Raw genomic sequence first — 17,448 nt, forward strand, 5'->3', positions numbered from 1 at the left:
GGTTGCCAGGCATGTCAAAAGCATGGCACGATCAGGCATGTGCCCATAACTGACCTGCATGCAGTAGTAAAGCCTTGGCCATTTAGAGGATGGGCCATGGATATGATGGGAATAATGCACCCACCTTCTTCGAAGCATCATTGTTTCATCTTAGTGGCCACTGATTACTTCACTAAATGGGTCGAAACTAAACCATTCAAGACTGTAGACCAAACTGAGGTTATTGGATTCATTAAGGATTTAATCCACAGATTTGGTATCCCACAGACTATAACTATTGATAATGAGACTGTGTTCGATGGGAAAATGGTAAAGTCTTTTGTGGCAAAATTTGGAATTAGCTTTGTTAATTCCACCCCTTATTATGCACAAGCCAATAGTGAAGCTGAATCATCCAATAAGTCCTTGAAAAAAGGAATACAAAAAGTTGTGGAGGACAATACTAGGGATTGACATAACTCACAACTTGTTGTTGGATGTATTGTGAGCTTATAGAACTTCCCCAAGGTCAAGCACAGGAGTCACTCTTTATGCCTTAGCATATGGGCATGATGCAGTGTTACTTGTGGAAATTAATGTTAAGTCCTTGAGGGTAAAATGCTAAGACCAGTTAAATCCTGAGCAATACCATCAGAGTATGTGCTTAGGATTAGAAAGTATAGATGGAGCTAGAATTCTGGCATTAAATAGCATTCTTTTTCAAAAGAAAAAGGCAACCAAAAATTATAATAAAAAAGTCAAACACATTAGCTTTGATGAAGGTGATTTGGTGTGGAAAACCATACTCCCAATAGGGATTAAAAGCCATAAGTTTGGCAAATGGTCACCTAACTGGGAAGGACCATACCAAGTCCATGAAGTCCTTCTTTTTGGAGCATACCACTTGAGACTAAGACGTGGGAAAAAGACCTTGATTCACTAATATCACCAAGTATTGGGTATATTAGTGCTGGGGTTAATGTTGACTACATATTTTGTATAAGCCAATTACAATTCGACGCGTGACAAAATAAGGATAATATAGGAAGATTATTCAAGTCTTCGATCCTGATCGTACACGTGGCAGTTAGTATTGGTTATTACAAGATCTGAGTAGCAGTGGATCAACAAAGAGATGCAAGGTGATGTGGCTTCAACAGTTACTCACATTTCAAATTCAAATTTATGAGGGAAGCCTAACTACAAGTAATGGCGTAATGGAGCTAATCTTGAGGCAACATGGTCAGCGATTATGGAGGAGCAGTTCGACGGTTAGAAATGCAGTTCGATGGTCATCCTTGAGCAGTATAAATAGCAGAGAAGGCCCCAGAAAAAGCCCTCAGACTTAGATCCAAAAACCAGTCTTATTATACTTATTTTCCTTTCCAGTTTTATATTTCCAGTCTTACATTTCCTGTACTTTAAATTCCTGCACTGCACTTCATTCATAGGAGTAGTTTCAAGTAAATTGCTGCTGTAAACCTCTATGCGGCTAAGTTTGGATCATTGTAAGTTTTTCGTCTTTAATGAAATACTTCAACTGTTCTTCATTTAATTATTATTTTACTTAATTCTCCTAAATCAAGCCACTAGTAAAAGTCCTCTTCATTGAGGTTGAAAGAACTAAAACATAATCGTCTGATAATTGGTTGGCAATTAATTTTCTGTACGGACTGATTGATCTTTGCTGGCACGCTCGTAATTACAATAATAACATTCGAAAGTCAAAAAAATCAACAATAAGTAGCAAATTTTCCTTTTTTTTAAACTAAATCACGTTTGGAAAAAAAATTTAGTTGATTTTTTTGAGTCGGAACTTTTTTGACTTGAGATTAAAAAGTTCATTTGGATAATTTTTTTTTTTACTTTTGTGTAAAAAAAATAAAATAATTTTGATTTATATGTGATATTTTGTCTTGTTAACCTCTTATCTTATTTTATTTTTTAGTGACTAGTTCAACTCAAATCTTTTAGCCAAATGAAGCCTTAAAAAAAGAAAAAAAAGAAAAAAAAAAGGACTTAGTGTGTTTGATATCAGTTTTTTGAATTCAGTTTTTTGAAAATTGAGTTTTTTATTTTTCGTATTTTTTTGTTTTTAATGAATATTTTTTAAATTTTAAATATTTTTTTTAACTTTTTAGATGCACTTTATTTAGATATATGTAAATAATAAAATATTTGTGAAAAAATATTTTAAAAAATTAATAAATACACAAAATATATGAAAATGTACTAAATTTTCGTATTTTTTTTTGTATTTTTTGGTATTTAGTATATTTTTTAAAGATTTTTTTCACAAATATTATACTTTTTAAGTGTGTTTATGTTAGGTGTTTCTAAAAATTTAAAAAAAAATTACTTAAAATATTAAAAAAATTCATTGAAAATATTAAAATACAAAAAATAAAAAAAAATTCTGAACACTGAAACCAAACAAGCTTAATGTGGAGAAGTGGTTTGGAAATACTATTTTGATACTAGGGAACGCTCGTGATTCTGTTCTAGTCATTTGCAAAGGAATAAACACTCCGGTCGGGGGTGCCAGAATTAACACTCCGACAGACAAGTCAGTCTCAACGCTCAAGAATGCTTGTATTCTAAGTTTAGCACAACAATTCTCACATACCTCATTCTGGCTGATGTTTCTTCTATTTATATCTTTTCTTCTTTGGGTTTCGGGATTAGATCCTCACCTCATATTCGACATATTTTATAATAGACCGATCTTCACTCGACCCCTTGATTAATCGGTTATTTGGCCGAGTAGGGTTGGATTTGAGCTTTCGAGCCAGTTGCTGAGTGCTTCGAATCTCGACTCTCTCAAATTCGACTATTCAGAATCTTTACGACTTCCAATTCTCGGCCCCACACTTAATTAACAAACCATATATATTAAATATTTATTTTATTTTTATTTATTTAAATTCAACCCACATGAAACTAGCATAGATGAAATTCGTTGTTTGTTTTATCTACTCTAAAAAAGCAGTTGATCAAAATTTGGACCTATTATAACCTTAAATCGAGACACATCCTTCACAGTCCTCCGCTTTTTCCACTTCTCTGCACGGAGAAACTCTTCTTCCTCACTTCAGGTTTCAAATTCTTCTTCATCTATTAGTCATCTTCTTCAAACACAAAAGCTTCCAAATCAGATTTTCTTGCCAAAAAAAAAAAGGAGTTTTCTGTGCCCTTTCCCAAGTTGCAAGCAATTTCTCCACATCTTTTCCTTCCTTTTTCTTCCCTGAAGCTTTCGACTTTCCTTGTTCATTTTTTGCTGAGTCACTGAAAGCTTTCTATTTGCTTGTACTAGTAACATTTGCAGCGAAACAAGTAACACGTGAGCACCAAAATCTCAGACATTCTTCAAATTCCTTCAACATTTACACGTTGTGAATCCACACTAAAATGGCGAAATCGATGATGCCTTTCGTTTTCACGTTATTTCTCTTCCATCGATCACTCGCCGGTTTTCTTGTCGAACCGGCTCAACCTCTCAAACCGGGAGACTATTCGACCCCGAACACGGTCCCTGCGTTTCCGGTCCAGACGCTGACGCCGACGTGCCGGCTCGACCTCTCCGCAGAGCTATTCGGCGGCGTGAAGGACGCCTGTAGCCGGAACCTCGACCGGAGCCGATGTTGCCCGGTTCTCGCAGCGTGGCTGTTCGCGGCGCACGCTCGCTCGGCTCTACAGGTCTCGGCGGCGGTTCCTCCGGCGTCTTCCGACCTTCCGATGATGCCGGACGACTCGCAGAAGTGTGTGAACTCGCTTCAGAGCTCGCTGCAGAGTCGAAACATCAATATTCCTCAGCCTAACGCTTCCTGCGACGCCGTTTTGTGCTTCTGTGGAATTCGGCTGCACCAGATAACTTCTCTGAGCTGCCCAGCTGCGTTCAACGTCACAGCCAATCGGAATGCGACACCTACGGCGGCTGTTAGAAATCTCGAGCGTAATTGCCGGAACTCGTCCTACGCCGGTTGTACTAAGTGCCTCGGAGCTCTACAAAAGGTATATTTTCCGGCTAATCTTGTGTTTTTACGAAAAGAATAATGTTTGGGATCCTTTTTGAGGGTTACCCCTCACCTCCCTTTGCCACGTCACGGGTGGTGATTGGAGGAAAAGGAAAAAAAAGAAAAAGAAAAAAGAAATATAACCAATGAGAGAGAGAGAAGGGGTCAAAGGAATGGGAGGAAAAGGGGATGAATCATTGTTGTTTACGAAAATACCCTTGCCTTTTTTTTCTCTTTTTTTTTAAAAAAAAATTGCGCAGTTATTCAATGAATTTTAAACTCATGGATAATTTGGTAATTGCGGAAAAAAATAAAAATAAAATACTACCTTCTACTTTTGAAGTTTTTAATTTCATAATAAATTGTTAATTTTATTAATAAATTATCAAGTTACTTAACAGTTTTTAATAATATTACAAATATATTTTAATTAATAATTTACGTAATTTCATTATTGTGTTGGAGAATAATTATGAATTTCAGTTTTTGTAAGTTAAACCAAACCAAACCTTAAGTCCCATCAAATGAGTCGGCTATATCAATCTTTCATTTTTTTAGTTAATTCTATTAAATAAAATATTATGATAAGAAGATATTTATAATTTTTTAAATCACAGACAATTTGTAATTTAAACAAATCTCGAGAGTGTATTTGTAATTTATTCAAAAAAAAAAAAAAAAACTAAGTGAGTCTTTTTATTCTTAAATTTAAATAGTATGAGTTAATATTCACTCACATATCAACTAGGTGATAGAAATTGAACTTAAAAAATAAATAAATAGATAAATAAAAAATAAAAAAATTGATATATAAGTTTATTTATTAAATCTGATGATGTGAAAATAACATAATTAGTTGATGAATAGAAAAATATGAGAGGAAGTATTGTCTTAGTTATTTTAATTGATTGTTATGTTATTAAATTTGAAAATAAGTCAGTTTTAAATTTAAATAACAATGCTAAAAAAAAAAGAATAAGTATTTTATTTTTTTAAATAGGAAAAGGAAGTGAATTCAGACAGGAAAATGTCCATGAATCTCTATAATACTTTAGAATATCATGTGTGTTAGCATTTTTGTGTTACACCTTGTAAAATACCAAAGATTAGCGTGGGCTTTATTGTAATTTACAATGTAATGATTATTTTCTGGTTATAGTGGCACTTGCACATGGGCCATGAGATATGCAGAAGGACTTCAAATGAATCAAGGCCAAAGTCAGTTCCGCTTTCAGTCTTTTTACCAAAAACACTTTTTTTACCCTAAAGAAAATGACAACTTTATCGGATGATGATGCATCATTACCCATATCCTTGTAAACCCATACAAATGGGTTTGTCACTGAATCCACTCTCAGCACACCCTTTCCTCTTTCGTCTTTCTACAATCGAAATTGACGGAAATGCCCTTGGTGTAATTACAGTTAAAAGGCGAGGGCAAAAACGGAAGCGAAGAAGTCGGTGGTAGTGACCGAGCGAGCAAGATGTTCAGCAGGGACTGCCAGCTCATGGGGTTGACGTGGCTCTTAGCGCGGAACAAGACGGCGTACATACCGACGGTTTCGGCTGTTCTACGCGCCGTCATGTACAGTGCGCACCCACCTCACGAGACCAAGTGCAGCCCAGACCAGGAGAACATGCCTCTCGCCGTCGATTCTCTGCAGTTCGAAAAGGCCGATTCTTCGTCTGCATCGTCGCCTTGTCCGGGTAGGGTGACCACTTTTTGGTTTCCAATGTTGCCCTTAATTATTCTTGTTTCTGTGTTATTGTCTGTGTAGAGTCTGTTTGGGTTCTTCTTGTTTTGCTTTCGTAAATCGCATCTTTTGACAGCCTTTGCTTTGAGCTTTGTCGGGTTCACGTGAAAACTAGTTGACAAAATTGGGGGTGTTTTTTGTCTTTTTGCCCACTGTAAATTTCAGAATCACATTTTTAGACTTGTATGCTCTCGATACGTGTAGTACGAGGAAATCATTTTACCTTGGCCTTTTTTTTTTTTCTTGTTAATAATTTTGCCCCTAACTATTTAGCTTGTTTGCTTCAATCCAATTTTTTTTTTTTTTTTTTTCGCGTTAGTTTTCACATTTTTGGGTGTTAGCATGGCTTCAAAATTAGTACCCATGTCAGGTTGATGGTTAATTTTTTGTTCAGATGACAAAATTTAGTTTGAAAATTTGAAGTGACACCATGAATATCACTCAATAAACAATAGGAGAGAAAAATAAATAAATGGTTGCAATAGTAAGAGCTTGTTTAGAAAGTACTAAATAAGTATATACTTTAATTTTTTATAAAATTATATAAAGAAATAAAAAGATAATGTGATTAAAAAAAAAAAACAAAGATAAATAAGTAGACTTTTATGGGAGTTGCCAAGCAACGCTTAAGTTAAGCACCATAGGGCTGGTTAATAACGAATTTAGATATAAGTAACTGATTTGAAACAAAAGCTAGCAGTTATCACATTTGTATAGTAATATGTTTACATGATAATTTGTATTGAATAATCATATCACATGTCAATAATTATATGACTAGTATATTGAATTTTTTATTCATGAATTGTTAGCTGACAGTACTTTGGTGGTTAATTTTGAGATACTTGGATTAGTTTTTTTTGCTTTTCACTATTTTTATTTGACAATTGACATTTTATTATCTTTGAATTTTAACATTCGTTAAAAAAAATATAAAAAAATACAAAACTGTTTTAAAAATAGTAAAATTTTGTTTTAGGTTTGGTACCACAATGATTGGATTTTAAAACTTTATGGTCTTGTTTGTTTCACTGGATATAAAATTGAGAATATAATATGATGTGAGATTTAGTCAGGATATATAATGAATAGGATGTAGGTATCGGATAGTATATCCCCTAAGTCATGTTTGTTGACTTGATATATAAGATTGGATATATGTTATGCATGTTTGTTTTACAAAATATATTGTGGGATATAACAAGTAATTTTCAAGATTGCCCTCATAATATTATATTATATTAAATTAAATTAAATTAAATAATATTATATTATATTATATTAAATTCAATAATATTTATATTATATTAAATTCAATAATATTAAATTATATTATGTTAGATAGACAAAAGGGTAAATTAAACTTTTTGCATCATATCTCAACTAAGAGAATATGACATAATGGAGGGTGTGGTATTGTATATCCTCTACTTTTGGGAGATATACAATTCCACCGGATATTATATTCCTTTCAAAAAAAATTACAAACATAGAATATATAGACTCCATCGAATATAATATTCAATCTCAATCTTCATATTTTCAATCAAAAACAGGCCTATATGTTTAATTAAACTAAGCCACATGGTGGTGATTTTAAAACTATAATTTTTTTTTTATTATTATTATTATTTAATTCAGTAGCTTCCAAGTGCTGGCTATCACCGAGGTGGTGGTGAATCTATTTTGTGGACAACGACAAGTTAAAAAGGTTTTAAACTTTTTGGGTGAGACCTCAAAACTCGAGAAAGAGCAACTCCCAAGGACTGAGTATGTTGGTCGTATAGCTAATGGGAAATTTAGACAAACAATGGATTCTCTTCTTATTATACAACTAATTAATACTAAAAAAAAAAAAAAAAAAATCAGATCTGAAACAACTCAAATTAAGATTTGGGCAAATTACCTACTCTTTTCCTTGAGCTAAATTATAGATTTTTTCCTAAAGTTGTAAAAATTATCTCTTGTCCGATATTTATACTCGCATAATAATATATCCTCTACCGTTAAGTAAACGTTAAGAATTATTCTTAATGGACAATATTGTCCCTAGTTCTTTCCAAAGTATTGAACAACTTGATTTAACCTAAAATTCCAATGATTATCCAACAAAATTTATAAAAAAATTACATCAGATAGAAAAAGAAATTAAGGGTCCGTTTGGTAATTTTTAAATCATGATTTGAGTTTTGAACAGGGAAAAATTATTTAGTTTTGCATGTTGAATTGTATTTTGAAATTTTTTGGGTTAATATTTTTTTAATATTTAAAAATTCTCTTAATTTTATTTTTTAGGGTAATTATTTTATATTGTAAATATTTTTTTTACATTTGTACACTGTATTTTTTAAAATATTTTAAATATTTGTGAATAGTTTTTTTAATTTTAAAATTTTTTGAATTGCTCATGTATATTTAAATCATAACAAATTATTTGGCCAATACTTAAAAAAATAATAAAATATTTTTTCAAAAAATAAAAAAATAAAAAAGTTTTTCTTAGAAAATAAAAAAAAATATTTTTTTCAAAAAAATAATAAATAAAAAATAATTTAAAGAACAAAATAAAAAAAATTGAATTTTTAAATAGAATTCTATAAATTTTTTTTTTAAAAGAGTTTGGTTATGAGCTTTAAATTTTTTTTATTTAAATCATGATTTGAGTTCTAAATCAAATGCTACCTAAGTTTTTTGAGCCATGTTTGATTTGTTGTTTAGCAAAAAAAAAAAAAAAAAAGAAAAAAGAAAGTAATTTAATAAAAATATATTTAATTTGTAAAAATTATTTCTAACCTCTCAAAAATAAAATTATATAAAATGATAATTATTTATTATTATTATTATTTTTATTTCTTAATCAAATTTATTTTTAATTTTTTTAAAGAAAATTCTAAAACAAATATTGAGCAACTATTGGCTGACTTGACATGATGTATCAGCCAAATATTATTATTTCTCTACATAACATAGTTAGGGATATTTTAATCAATTTATTATATCTATCAACGACATTAATTGCAATAAGGAATTGTAAGTTTTCAAACCTCAAAAAAAAACGTACAATTTAACTAAACCTAAGGGGTGTAATTTGCCCTTAAGATTAAAATTACATATTTGTTTTTTTGTGATTAGAAAAGATCATGTCACATGTTGAAGGGAGAGAATCCCGGTTGAACTCAATTGAATGTTTGTCGTTACATATTGGGGGCTAACTACAATTTGAATCTTTTTTTTTTAAAAATAGTTACAGAAAAGAGAGAGGAACTACGTCACGTACACCCAGATAAATAAGTGAGTGGAGAGAGGGAGAGGTTTTTTCCTCCTTCTCTTTTTTTTTTTTTTTTTTACAATAAAAATGAAAAAGTACAATAGTTGGAATTAGTAGACCCTATAATGATTAATGATTCTAATATAATAAATTTTTTTAAACAATCCCATTTCGCAGTTTGAAATGACGTGAGTCGAAAGACTCGAATTGTTTTATACATCCACCTCTTTTCTTTGTACACCCACCCTCCCTTTGTTCATCCCCTCCCTCTGAAAAACTCACACACACACACACACATACATAGCTCCGTTCATCCCCTCCCTTTGGTGTCATTTTTTTTTTTTCTAGATCATTTTATTTTTTTTTTTTTCAGAAGAAGTAGAAAATCAGAGGAGGAGGAGGAAGAAAGGAGGATGAGGAGGAAGAGGGAGGAGGAGGACTGGAGGGGGCCCAATTATTAGGGCTGGAGGTGGAGGCGGGGGGCGGAGGCGACGAGCTGCAAGCTGTGACGGCGGGCGGAGGCGACGAACGAGCTGCGAACTGCGACGAGGACGGCGGGCGGAGGTGGTGGAGGCGACGAGCTCCTTGCAGCGGAGGCACTGGCCCTTCCTCTCCTCTCTCTTTCTCCCTCTCTCCTCCTCTTCCCCTCTGTTCTCCTGTGTTCAACGAAGAAGAAAAAGAAAAAGAAAATCGCAAAACGACGTGGTTTTCAAATTTCGGGCCATTCGACCCTCGCCCATTTCAAGCTACCACCTATTTTTCTTTTTTAAATTACTATAAATGTTATGTTTCATTATGAGTTTCAATAATGAAAATATCTGTCCATTGTAATACAATTTTGTATTACTTACATGCATATTTTTTAAAAGGTAATGAACGTTTATCACCAAATATATATATATATATATATGAAATCTTGATCATACAAAATCTCCTATCCCATTCTTTTTCAATAATTGGATTATAATGGCCCGTTTGGTGTAACTGTTAAAATAAATTATACATTATAACTTAACAAATTATAAATTATGACTTTAATGTTTGGTGTAACTGTTGGATTATAGATTTAAGTTGCTGAATAATGTTTGTTAAATAAACTGTAAAATTTTTTTTTGAATTAACTTTTATTTTTTATTATTCACTACTTGTCTACATCTCTCATAAATAATAATAATAATAATAACAATAATAATAATAATAATAATAATAATAATAATAATCCATTTGGGTCTTTTTCTATTTTTTAAAAAATAAAAAATAAAAAAATCTAATATTATAACATTAAATTAATATGTCTACAGCAGAAGCTGATTATTAGAAGTAAGGGGTAAGCAACTTCTTAGAATCAGCGTTTTTCAATTAAAATAAGTTGCTAAAATCAAAAAACTATTTGAAATAAGTTTAACTAAACAGTCCAAAATAACTTTTTCAAAACTAGAATCTATAAGTTGGCCAAAATAAGCCACACCAAACACCCGCAATATATGCATAATATATATATATATATACATATCTCCAGATGAGATCATGGGCTATATTTTTCTTCATGGGCCACGGGGCCTGGTTTTTCATCCATCTAATGTCAATTTATTTTGTTTAAAAAGTTGAGTTCAATTAAGGGCCCATTGTAATGGTGATTGAGGCTTTTAGGTGCAACAATCAACCAGCCCACTCACAAACCCACACTCTGGTCCCCATTGAAGCCCATCCCAGACATAAGCTTTATTGCTTTACATTTTAATATGGTAGGTGTTAGAGGTCTTGAGCTTAATCTACTCTTTGCTATTTCTTTTAACTAGCATAATACCCTACTATACACAAACATAAATAAATAATTAAAAATTAACTATAAAACATAAATTTTGTTTAAAATCTATTAAAAAATTTACTTAGAATAAATTAAATTTTAACCAGTTTCATCAAAATTACATTTAAGAGAATTTTTTTTCATATCATTAATTGTGTGTTCTAAATTCTTAGCAAGAAATATATGTTATAATTGAATTAGTAAAAATTTTAAAAAAAAGAAGAAGATAAATTACAAAAGTACATTTTCAATTAAAGAAGAATACATTTCATTCTATTAGTTTTGTAATTTTAGTTTGTTCTATATCAATCTTGACAAAGTTAACCAAAATTTTTTGATGGGTTTATTTTAGCAGTTTCGTTTTGTAGTTCGAATTTAGTTTGGCCCGAGTGGCTTGACTGCCTAAAACGACGTCGTTTTGTGCAGTGTTTTTTTTTTTTTTTTTTTTCCTTTTCTTTCTACTGACAAAGAAGATGAAGAAGGAGAAGGAGAAGGAGAAGGAGAAGGAGGAGGAGGAGGAGGAGAGGAGAGGGAGCTGTTGGAACAATTTTCTGTGTACAATAAATAAATTGAAACTAAATCAAACAAATAAAATAAATAACGTACCGAATTTATTTTACCGAACTGAATGAATAATAAAAAGATCAAGTCGAGTGTGTGACACTCTGTCCTTAAGACAGATTTGCCCTGCTACGGTGCTTACAGACAAATAGCGTCTATCTCCCAAGATACAATGATCTTCACAAATTGTAGTAGCACTTCAACCAATTTGTACGGCGAACAAAAACCTTGTGTTCTATACTCTCTTTAATATTTCTAAAATAATATGATGAATATATTATGCAAGAGAGCAAAACAAGAGGGAAAGAAATGAATTTTTAGATGCTCACAAACTGCTGGAATGCCTTGGCTTATATAGACCCGAACAAGTCTGTTATTTGAATGGAAAAGGTACAAAACAGTATGAATAGATGCAAAACTCAAACTGTCAAACAGTTTGAATCTGTCTGAACATAACTAAATCTATCCGGTGCTTGGAACAGTTTTTCAAACTGTTTGAATAATCTATCCATTGCTGGAATAGTTTTTTAAACTGTTGGAACAATTTAATCTGGTATTGGAAAAGGTACATTTATTGGAAAACAAAATTTCAATTTTAATTTGAAATTCAAATAATTTACTATAAGAATTTGGAAAAATTCAAATAAAATTTGTCTAAAAAATTAATGTAAGGACCGACCCGATCCACAACCTACACCCGCCCAACTAGGCTTAGCCGGACGAACGTCGGAGGCGGCGCGCGTGCGCGTGTGTGGTGGTTTTAGCCAAGGTTTTATTTGTCCATAACTCCTCCATTCTGCAAACTTGGGGTGCCCTTTGGGGCTCAATCCAAGTGTTGTAATCTAGAGCTTATATACATACACAAACTCTCTTAAAGTTTCAATGTGGGACAATCCATTTCAAGGAAAACCCACATTTATTTTTTTAATTATCCATTCCACGTACCCGAAAATGACGTCAACTTTCTATTCACTCATAAATGGTTTTGACGAACCGTCTTCACCGTGTAACTTGCCATGCAGCAAGGAACATGTCACCTCTTTAGACCCATCCCAAAAGACATTTGAGACCCACTTAAAATTGGGCTCAAAGTTGGTTGGCCCAAAATAAGCCTATATAAAACCAATTTTCCAACAATCCCCTACATTAATAGAATTTGATGGAGAGAAAATGCAACAACATGATCTAATTATAAAGAGTACAGAAATTGGTAATATTCTGCAAAGGATAGGTAGCTTTTGGCTTTGAACCTTCCCTTGTGAGACATTATCGGATTTACTAGCTAACCAGTGAACATGATGTCTTGAACTGTTCAGCCATTTGTGTACACCAAGACAATAGAACTTACACAGTATATTACCAGACACAGTTTAGTTCTCACTATTGTGTTCATTTTGGCCCTGAGCAACCTGGTCTTTCATGAGTGCTTTAAAGAATTGTAGTCCTTCACAAAACTCATAGAACCGGCCCAGTTCACACTCACATAGGTGATTCTTATGAAGAGTATCCTGCCATACTTCAATAAGTATACCTAGATGTAAGAATCATTAAAAGTATTACTTAACCTAAAACGCTATAAACATCACTATTTCATCATAGAAATAGGTAAGAATTTGACTCCATAGTGATCCTTATGAGTCATTCACAACTCGGTTGTCCTTTTGAACCTAGATCTTAGGATCTCCAATCAATTAGGTTAGGTTGCCGTCGTGGTAACTTTTATTTAATAGGCTTAAGTCTCATTCCTCTCGATGAGTTCTCAACTAACTCTCTTACTAACCTTTTGATTAGTGGATCCGTTATGTTGTCTTTAGATTTCACATATTCAATGAAAATAATTCCATTAGAGAGTAGTTGTCTCACGGTGTTATGTCGACGATGAATGTGTCGCGACTTACCATTATACATATGACTTTGTGCTCTACCAATTACTGATTGACTATCACAATGTATGCATATAGCAGGCACCGGTTTTGGCCACATTGGAATGTCTTCAAGGAAGTGGCAAAGCCATTATGTTTCTTTTCCAGCTTTATCTAGCAATGCAAGTCTGTTTGGAAGATTTCCAAGATATAGCCGCACCACTAAGAGTAAAAACATACCTACTAGTGGACTTTGAGTCTCTAGTATCCGATATCCAGTTTGCATCACAGTATCCTTCAAGTATTGCTGGATATCTAGTATAATTCAGCCCAATGTTATGAGTAAATCAGAAATATCTTAGAACCCTTATAATTGCTTTCCAGTGTTCTACTTCTAAATTACTCGTATATCTACTTAATTTACTTACTGCATAAGCTATATCCAAGCGAGTGCAGTTCGTCAAGTACATTAAGCTTCCAATAATTTGAGTATACTCTAATTGAGAAATACTTTCTTGTACATTTTAAAAAGAAACAAATTAACATCCACAGGTGTTCTAGCAAGATGATCATCATCTTTGCTAAATTTGTCAAGTATTTTCTCAATGTAATAAGATTGTGACAAAGCATAACCTTCTGATGTTTTGGTAATTTTCATACTAGGTATTACATCAGCAATGCCCATATCTTTCATGCCAAAATATTTATTCAACATTTTCTTGGTAGTTTTAATTATGTCATTATTACTACCTATGGTGAGTATATCATCCACATAAAGACATACAATGACATAACCTTTGTTTGTGTTTTTAATATAAACACATTTGTCACACTCATTAATTTTAAATCCATTTGACATCATTGCCTTGTCAAATTTTTCATGCCATTGTTTTGGCGCTTGTTTTAAACCATTTAATGATTTAACTAATTTACACACTTTCTTTTCTTTTCCTGAAATAGAAAATCCTTCTGGTTGTTCCATGTAAATTTCTTCATCTAACTCACCATTTAAGAAAGCGGTTTTCACATTCATTTGATGAATTTCTAGATTGTACAACGATGCAATAGCAATAAGCATTCTAATGGATGTTATTCTAATAACTGGTGAGTATGTGTCAAAGTAATCAAGACCTTCTTTTTGTCTAAATCCTTTGACCACAAGTCTCGCATTGTATTTATCAATTGATCCATCCGCTTTCATTTTTCTTTTGAAAATCCACTTGTACCCAAGAGGTTTATAACCTAGTGGCAAATCCACAAATTCCCAAGTGTGATTTTGCAGGATGGATTCAACTTCACTGTTTATAGCTTATTTCCATAAAGAAGCCTCAGGACTGGACATAGCCTCTTCAAAAGTTAAAGACTCATTTTCTAACAAAAAAGTTAAAAAATCTGGACCAAAAAATTTTGAGGTTTTAGCACGTTTATTACGCCTAGGTTCCTCTTCCTCATTTTGATCTATCTCTTGCTCTTGATCTTGTTCTTGATCACTACTAGTAATAGCATCAAAAAATCTTTTCTTATTACTAGTCTCTTGTCCAATCTTATTCGGAAACACATGTTCAAAGAAAGATGCATTCCGAGATTCAATAATAGTATTTACATGTATTTCGGAATGTTCTGATTTATGAATCAAAAACCGATATGCACTACTATTCTTGGCATAACCAATGAAAATGAAATCAACTGTTTTAGGACTTATCTTAGTCTTTTTAGGACTAAGAATAGCCACTTTAGCCAAACACCCCCACACTTTTAAGTATTTGTTGGATGGTACTCTCCCATGCCATATTTCATAAGGTGTTTGATTCACTTTTTTTTCAGAGTACTTTATTAAGTATATAATTAGCAGAAAGTATTGCTTTCTCCCACAAGTTCTGAGGAAATCCAGAACTTATTAACATGGCATTTATCATTTCTTTTAAAGTCCTATTTTTCCTTTCGGCAATTCCATTTTGCTGAGGTGAGTAAGGAGCGGTGGTTTGATGAATTATTCCATGTTCTTTACAAAACTCACCAAAAGGTGATTCATATTCACCACCTCTATTACTTCTAAGGTTTTTTAATTTTCTTACCAAATTGATTTTCAATTTCATTCTTATGTTGAATGAAAGTTTCCAAAGTTTCATCCTTTGTTCGAATTAAATAGACATAACTATATCTAGTATAGTCATCTATAAAAGTGATAAAATATTTTTTCCCACCTCTAGTTTGGATGATTTAAAATCACAAATGTCACTATGAATTAATTCAAATGGTTCCGTATTCTTTCAATAGAATGAAAAGGAGTTTTGGATAGTTTTGTCTCAACACAAATTTCACACTTATGATTTAAATCAATGTCAAATTTTGGTAAACATTCCATATTAATTAATCTATGCAAAGATCCATAATTAACATGTTCAAGTCTAGCATGCCATAAATTTGAAGACTCAAGCAAGTAAGAAGAAGATGTAGTTTTTTTTAATAACAGAGAGTATAACAGTCATTACATTCATTTTGAAAAAAGTAATCTGACATGTAATTTTTTCCTACATACATCCCGTGTTTGGTAAGTACAAACTTGTTACTTTAAAAAACTAGCCTAAACCCATTTTTACTCAACAAAGACCCGGAAACAAGATTCTTGTGAATGTTCGGTACATGTAGCACATTGTTGAGAGTAAGTTCATTTTCAGATGTCATCTTCAGAATAATCTTTCATTCTCCATTAACTTTAGAAGTCAAAGAGTTGCCCATAAAAAGTTGTTCACCATTGTCCACCACTGAATAAGATGTGAACATCTTTTTGTCAGCACAGATGTGACGAGTAGCACTAGGGTCCACCGATCATTCTTTAGGATTTCCGACAAGGTTTGCCTAAAAAACAACTACAAAAAGATTTATGTCATCAACAGCATTGGAAATATTGTCCACTTCGGTCACATGGGCTTGAGCAGGCTTCTTGCTTGTTTTTCTTTTGCTTTTGCTACGACAATCTTTGGCTCGGTGTCTCTCTTTGTCACAGATGTAACACTTGCCATTAAACTTGTACCTTTTAGTCTCGCCCCTTTAGAGCCTTGTGATGAACTTTCTCCAGAAAACTTTCGTTTCTTTGCTTTTGGAGCATGTTCCACCACATTTGCCTTTGACTCCATTGGATGCTTACCAGCCCGCTTCTCTAAATTGCGGTTATCCTTTGTCAATCCTCAAACGCACAATTAATTCCTCTAAAAACATTTCTTTTCCCTTGTGTTTGAGGTAATTCTTGAATTCCTTCCAGCCTTGTGGTAATTTCTCAATTAAGGCAGTAACCTAGAAGGATTCTGTCACGATCCAAACCCGTCCCTATGGATTTAGCACCGTAACCGACCAGTAATCCGAGATTACCGAAGGCCTGCTTAACAGTAAAACAGTAACACAGAGTACATGGGCTGGCAGAAGCCAAAACAGTAATTAAAAGACGTCCAATGAGCTGTGATAGTCTGTATGCAAAAAGACTTTTCATAACATATTCACATTCAGAACAAAAATAGTATATACATACATCATTTATAGGCATTCAGGTTAGGGACCAAATCCCCACCATAATAGTACAGTACAAATATCATTCAGTCCATATATAACAGAGACAGATAGGGTGAATCTGAGACACCCCAAAAGCAGCCTTAGCTTGAACAGATCTGGAACCTCGAAGTGAGGCACAAAGGTTGGCTTGACAAAACAAGGGCTTAGCCTGACGCCTCTAGCAACGGTCCGGTGCCTGAATACCTACATATATATGTGAGCAGTGAGCTAAAACCCAGTGAATAACATATGCATAAAGAGGTTAAGAATGAATGTCCTTTCAGTATTGAAAATAGTCATTTATCAGTATATCAGTCATTCAGTTTGTGGCTCATATTTCATGCCATAACAGTCATTCAGAAACTATAATAGTCATATGTGGTACATCCAATAGCAAAACAGTACAGTAGGTCTTAACAGACTGAACAGTCAGTTGATGGCCATCATATTAGTAAACAGTAGTGGTTCCAAACATAGGAACCGACAGAGATCTCTGTGACAGTAGCAGTATAGTACAATAATAGTAAATTGCTATGGATGCCACGAATACAGTTCACAAATAGGACAAACATTCATTCAGTAAGAAATATCATTTCAGAAAGTAGTACAGTTGTTCATTCAGAAAATATTCATGAGTGAACATATCTTTACAACATTA

General features: G+C 32.9%; 1 protein-coding gene across 1 annotated transcript; it reads left to right on the forward strand.

Annotated features, from left to right (window-relative positions):
* The first annotated feature begins 2,908 nt into the window (after positions 1–2,908).
* On the forward strand, positions 2,909–5,996 carry LOC114271055 (putative GPI-anchored protein At4g28100). The gene is made up of 2 exons (XM_028212672.2): positions 2,909–3,990; positions 5,417–5,996. Exons 1-2 carry the CDS (start codon positions 3,388–3,390, stop codon positions 5,768–5,770), a joined length of 957 nt encoding a protein of 318 aa, XP_028068473.2. The 5' UTR covers positions 2,909–3,387; the 3' UTR covers positions 5,771–5,996.
* The last annotated feature ends 11,452 nt before the right edge of the window (positions 5,997–17,448 follow it).

This window comes from Camellia sinensis, chromosome 8, assembly GCF_055761805.1.
Source record: "Camellia sinensis isolate YWXY chromosome 8, ASM5576180v1, whole genome shotgun sequence".
Lineage (NCBI taxonomy): Eukaryota > Viridiplantae > Streptophyta > Magnoliopsida > Ericales > Theaceae > Camellia > Camellia sinensis.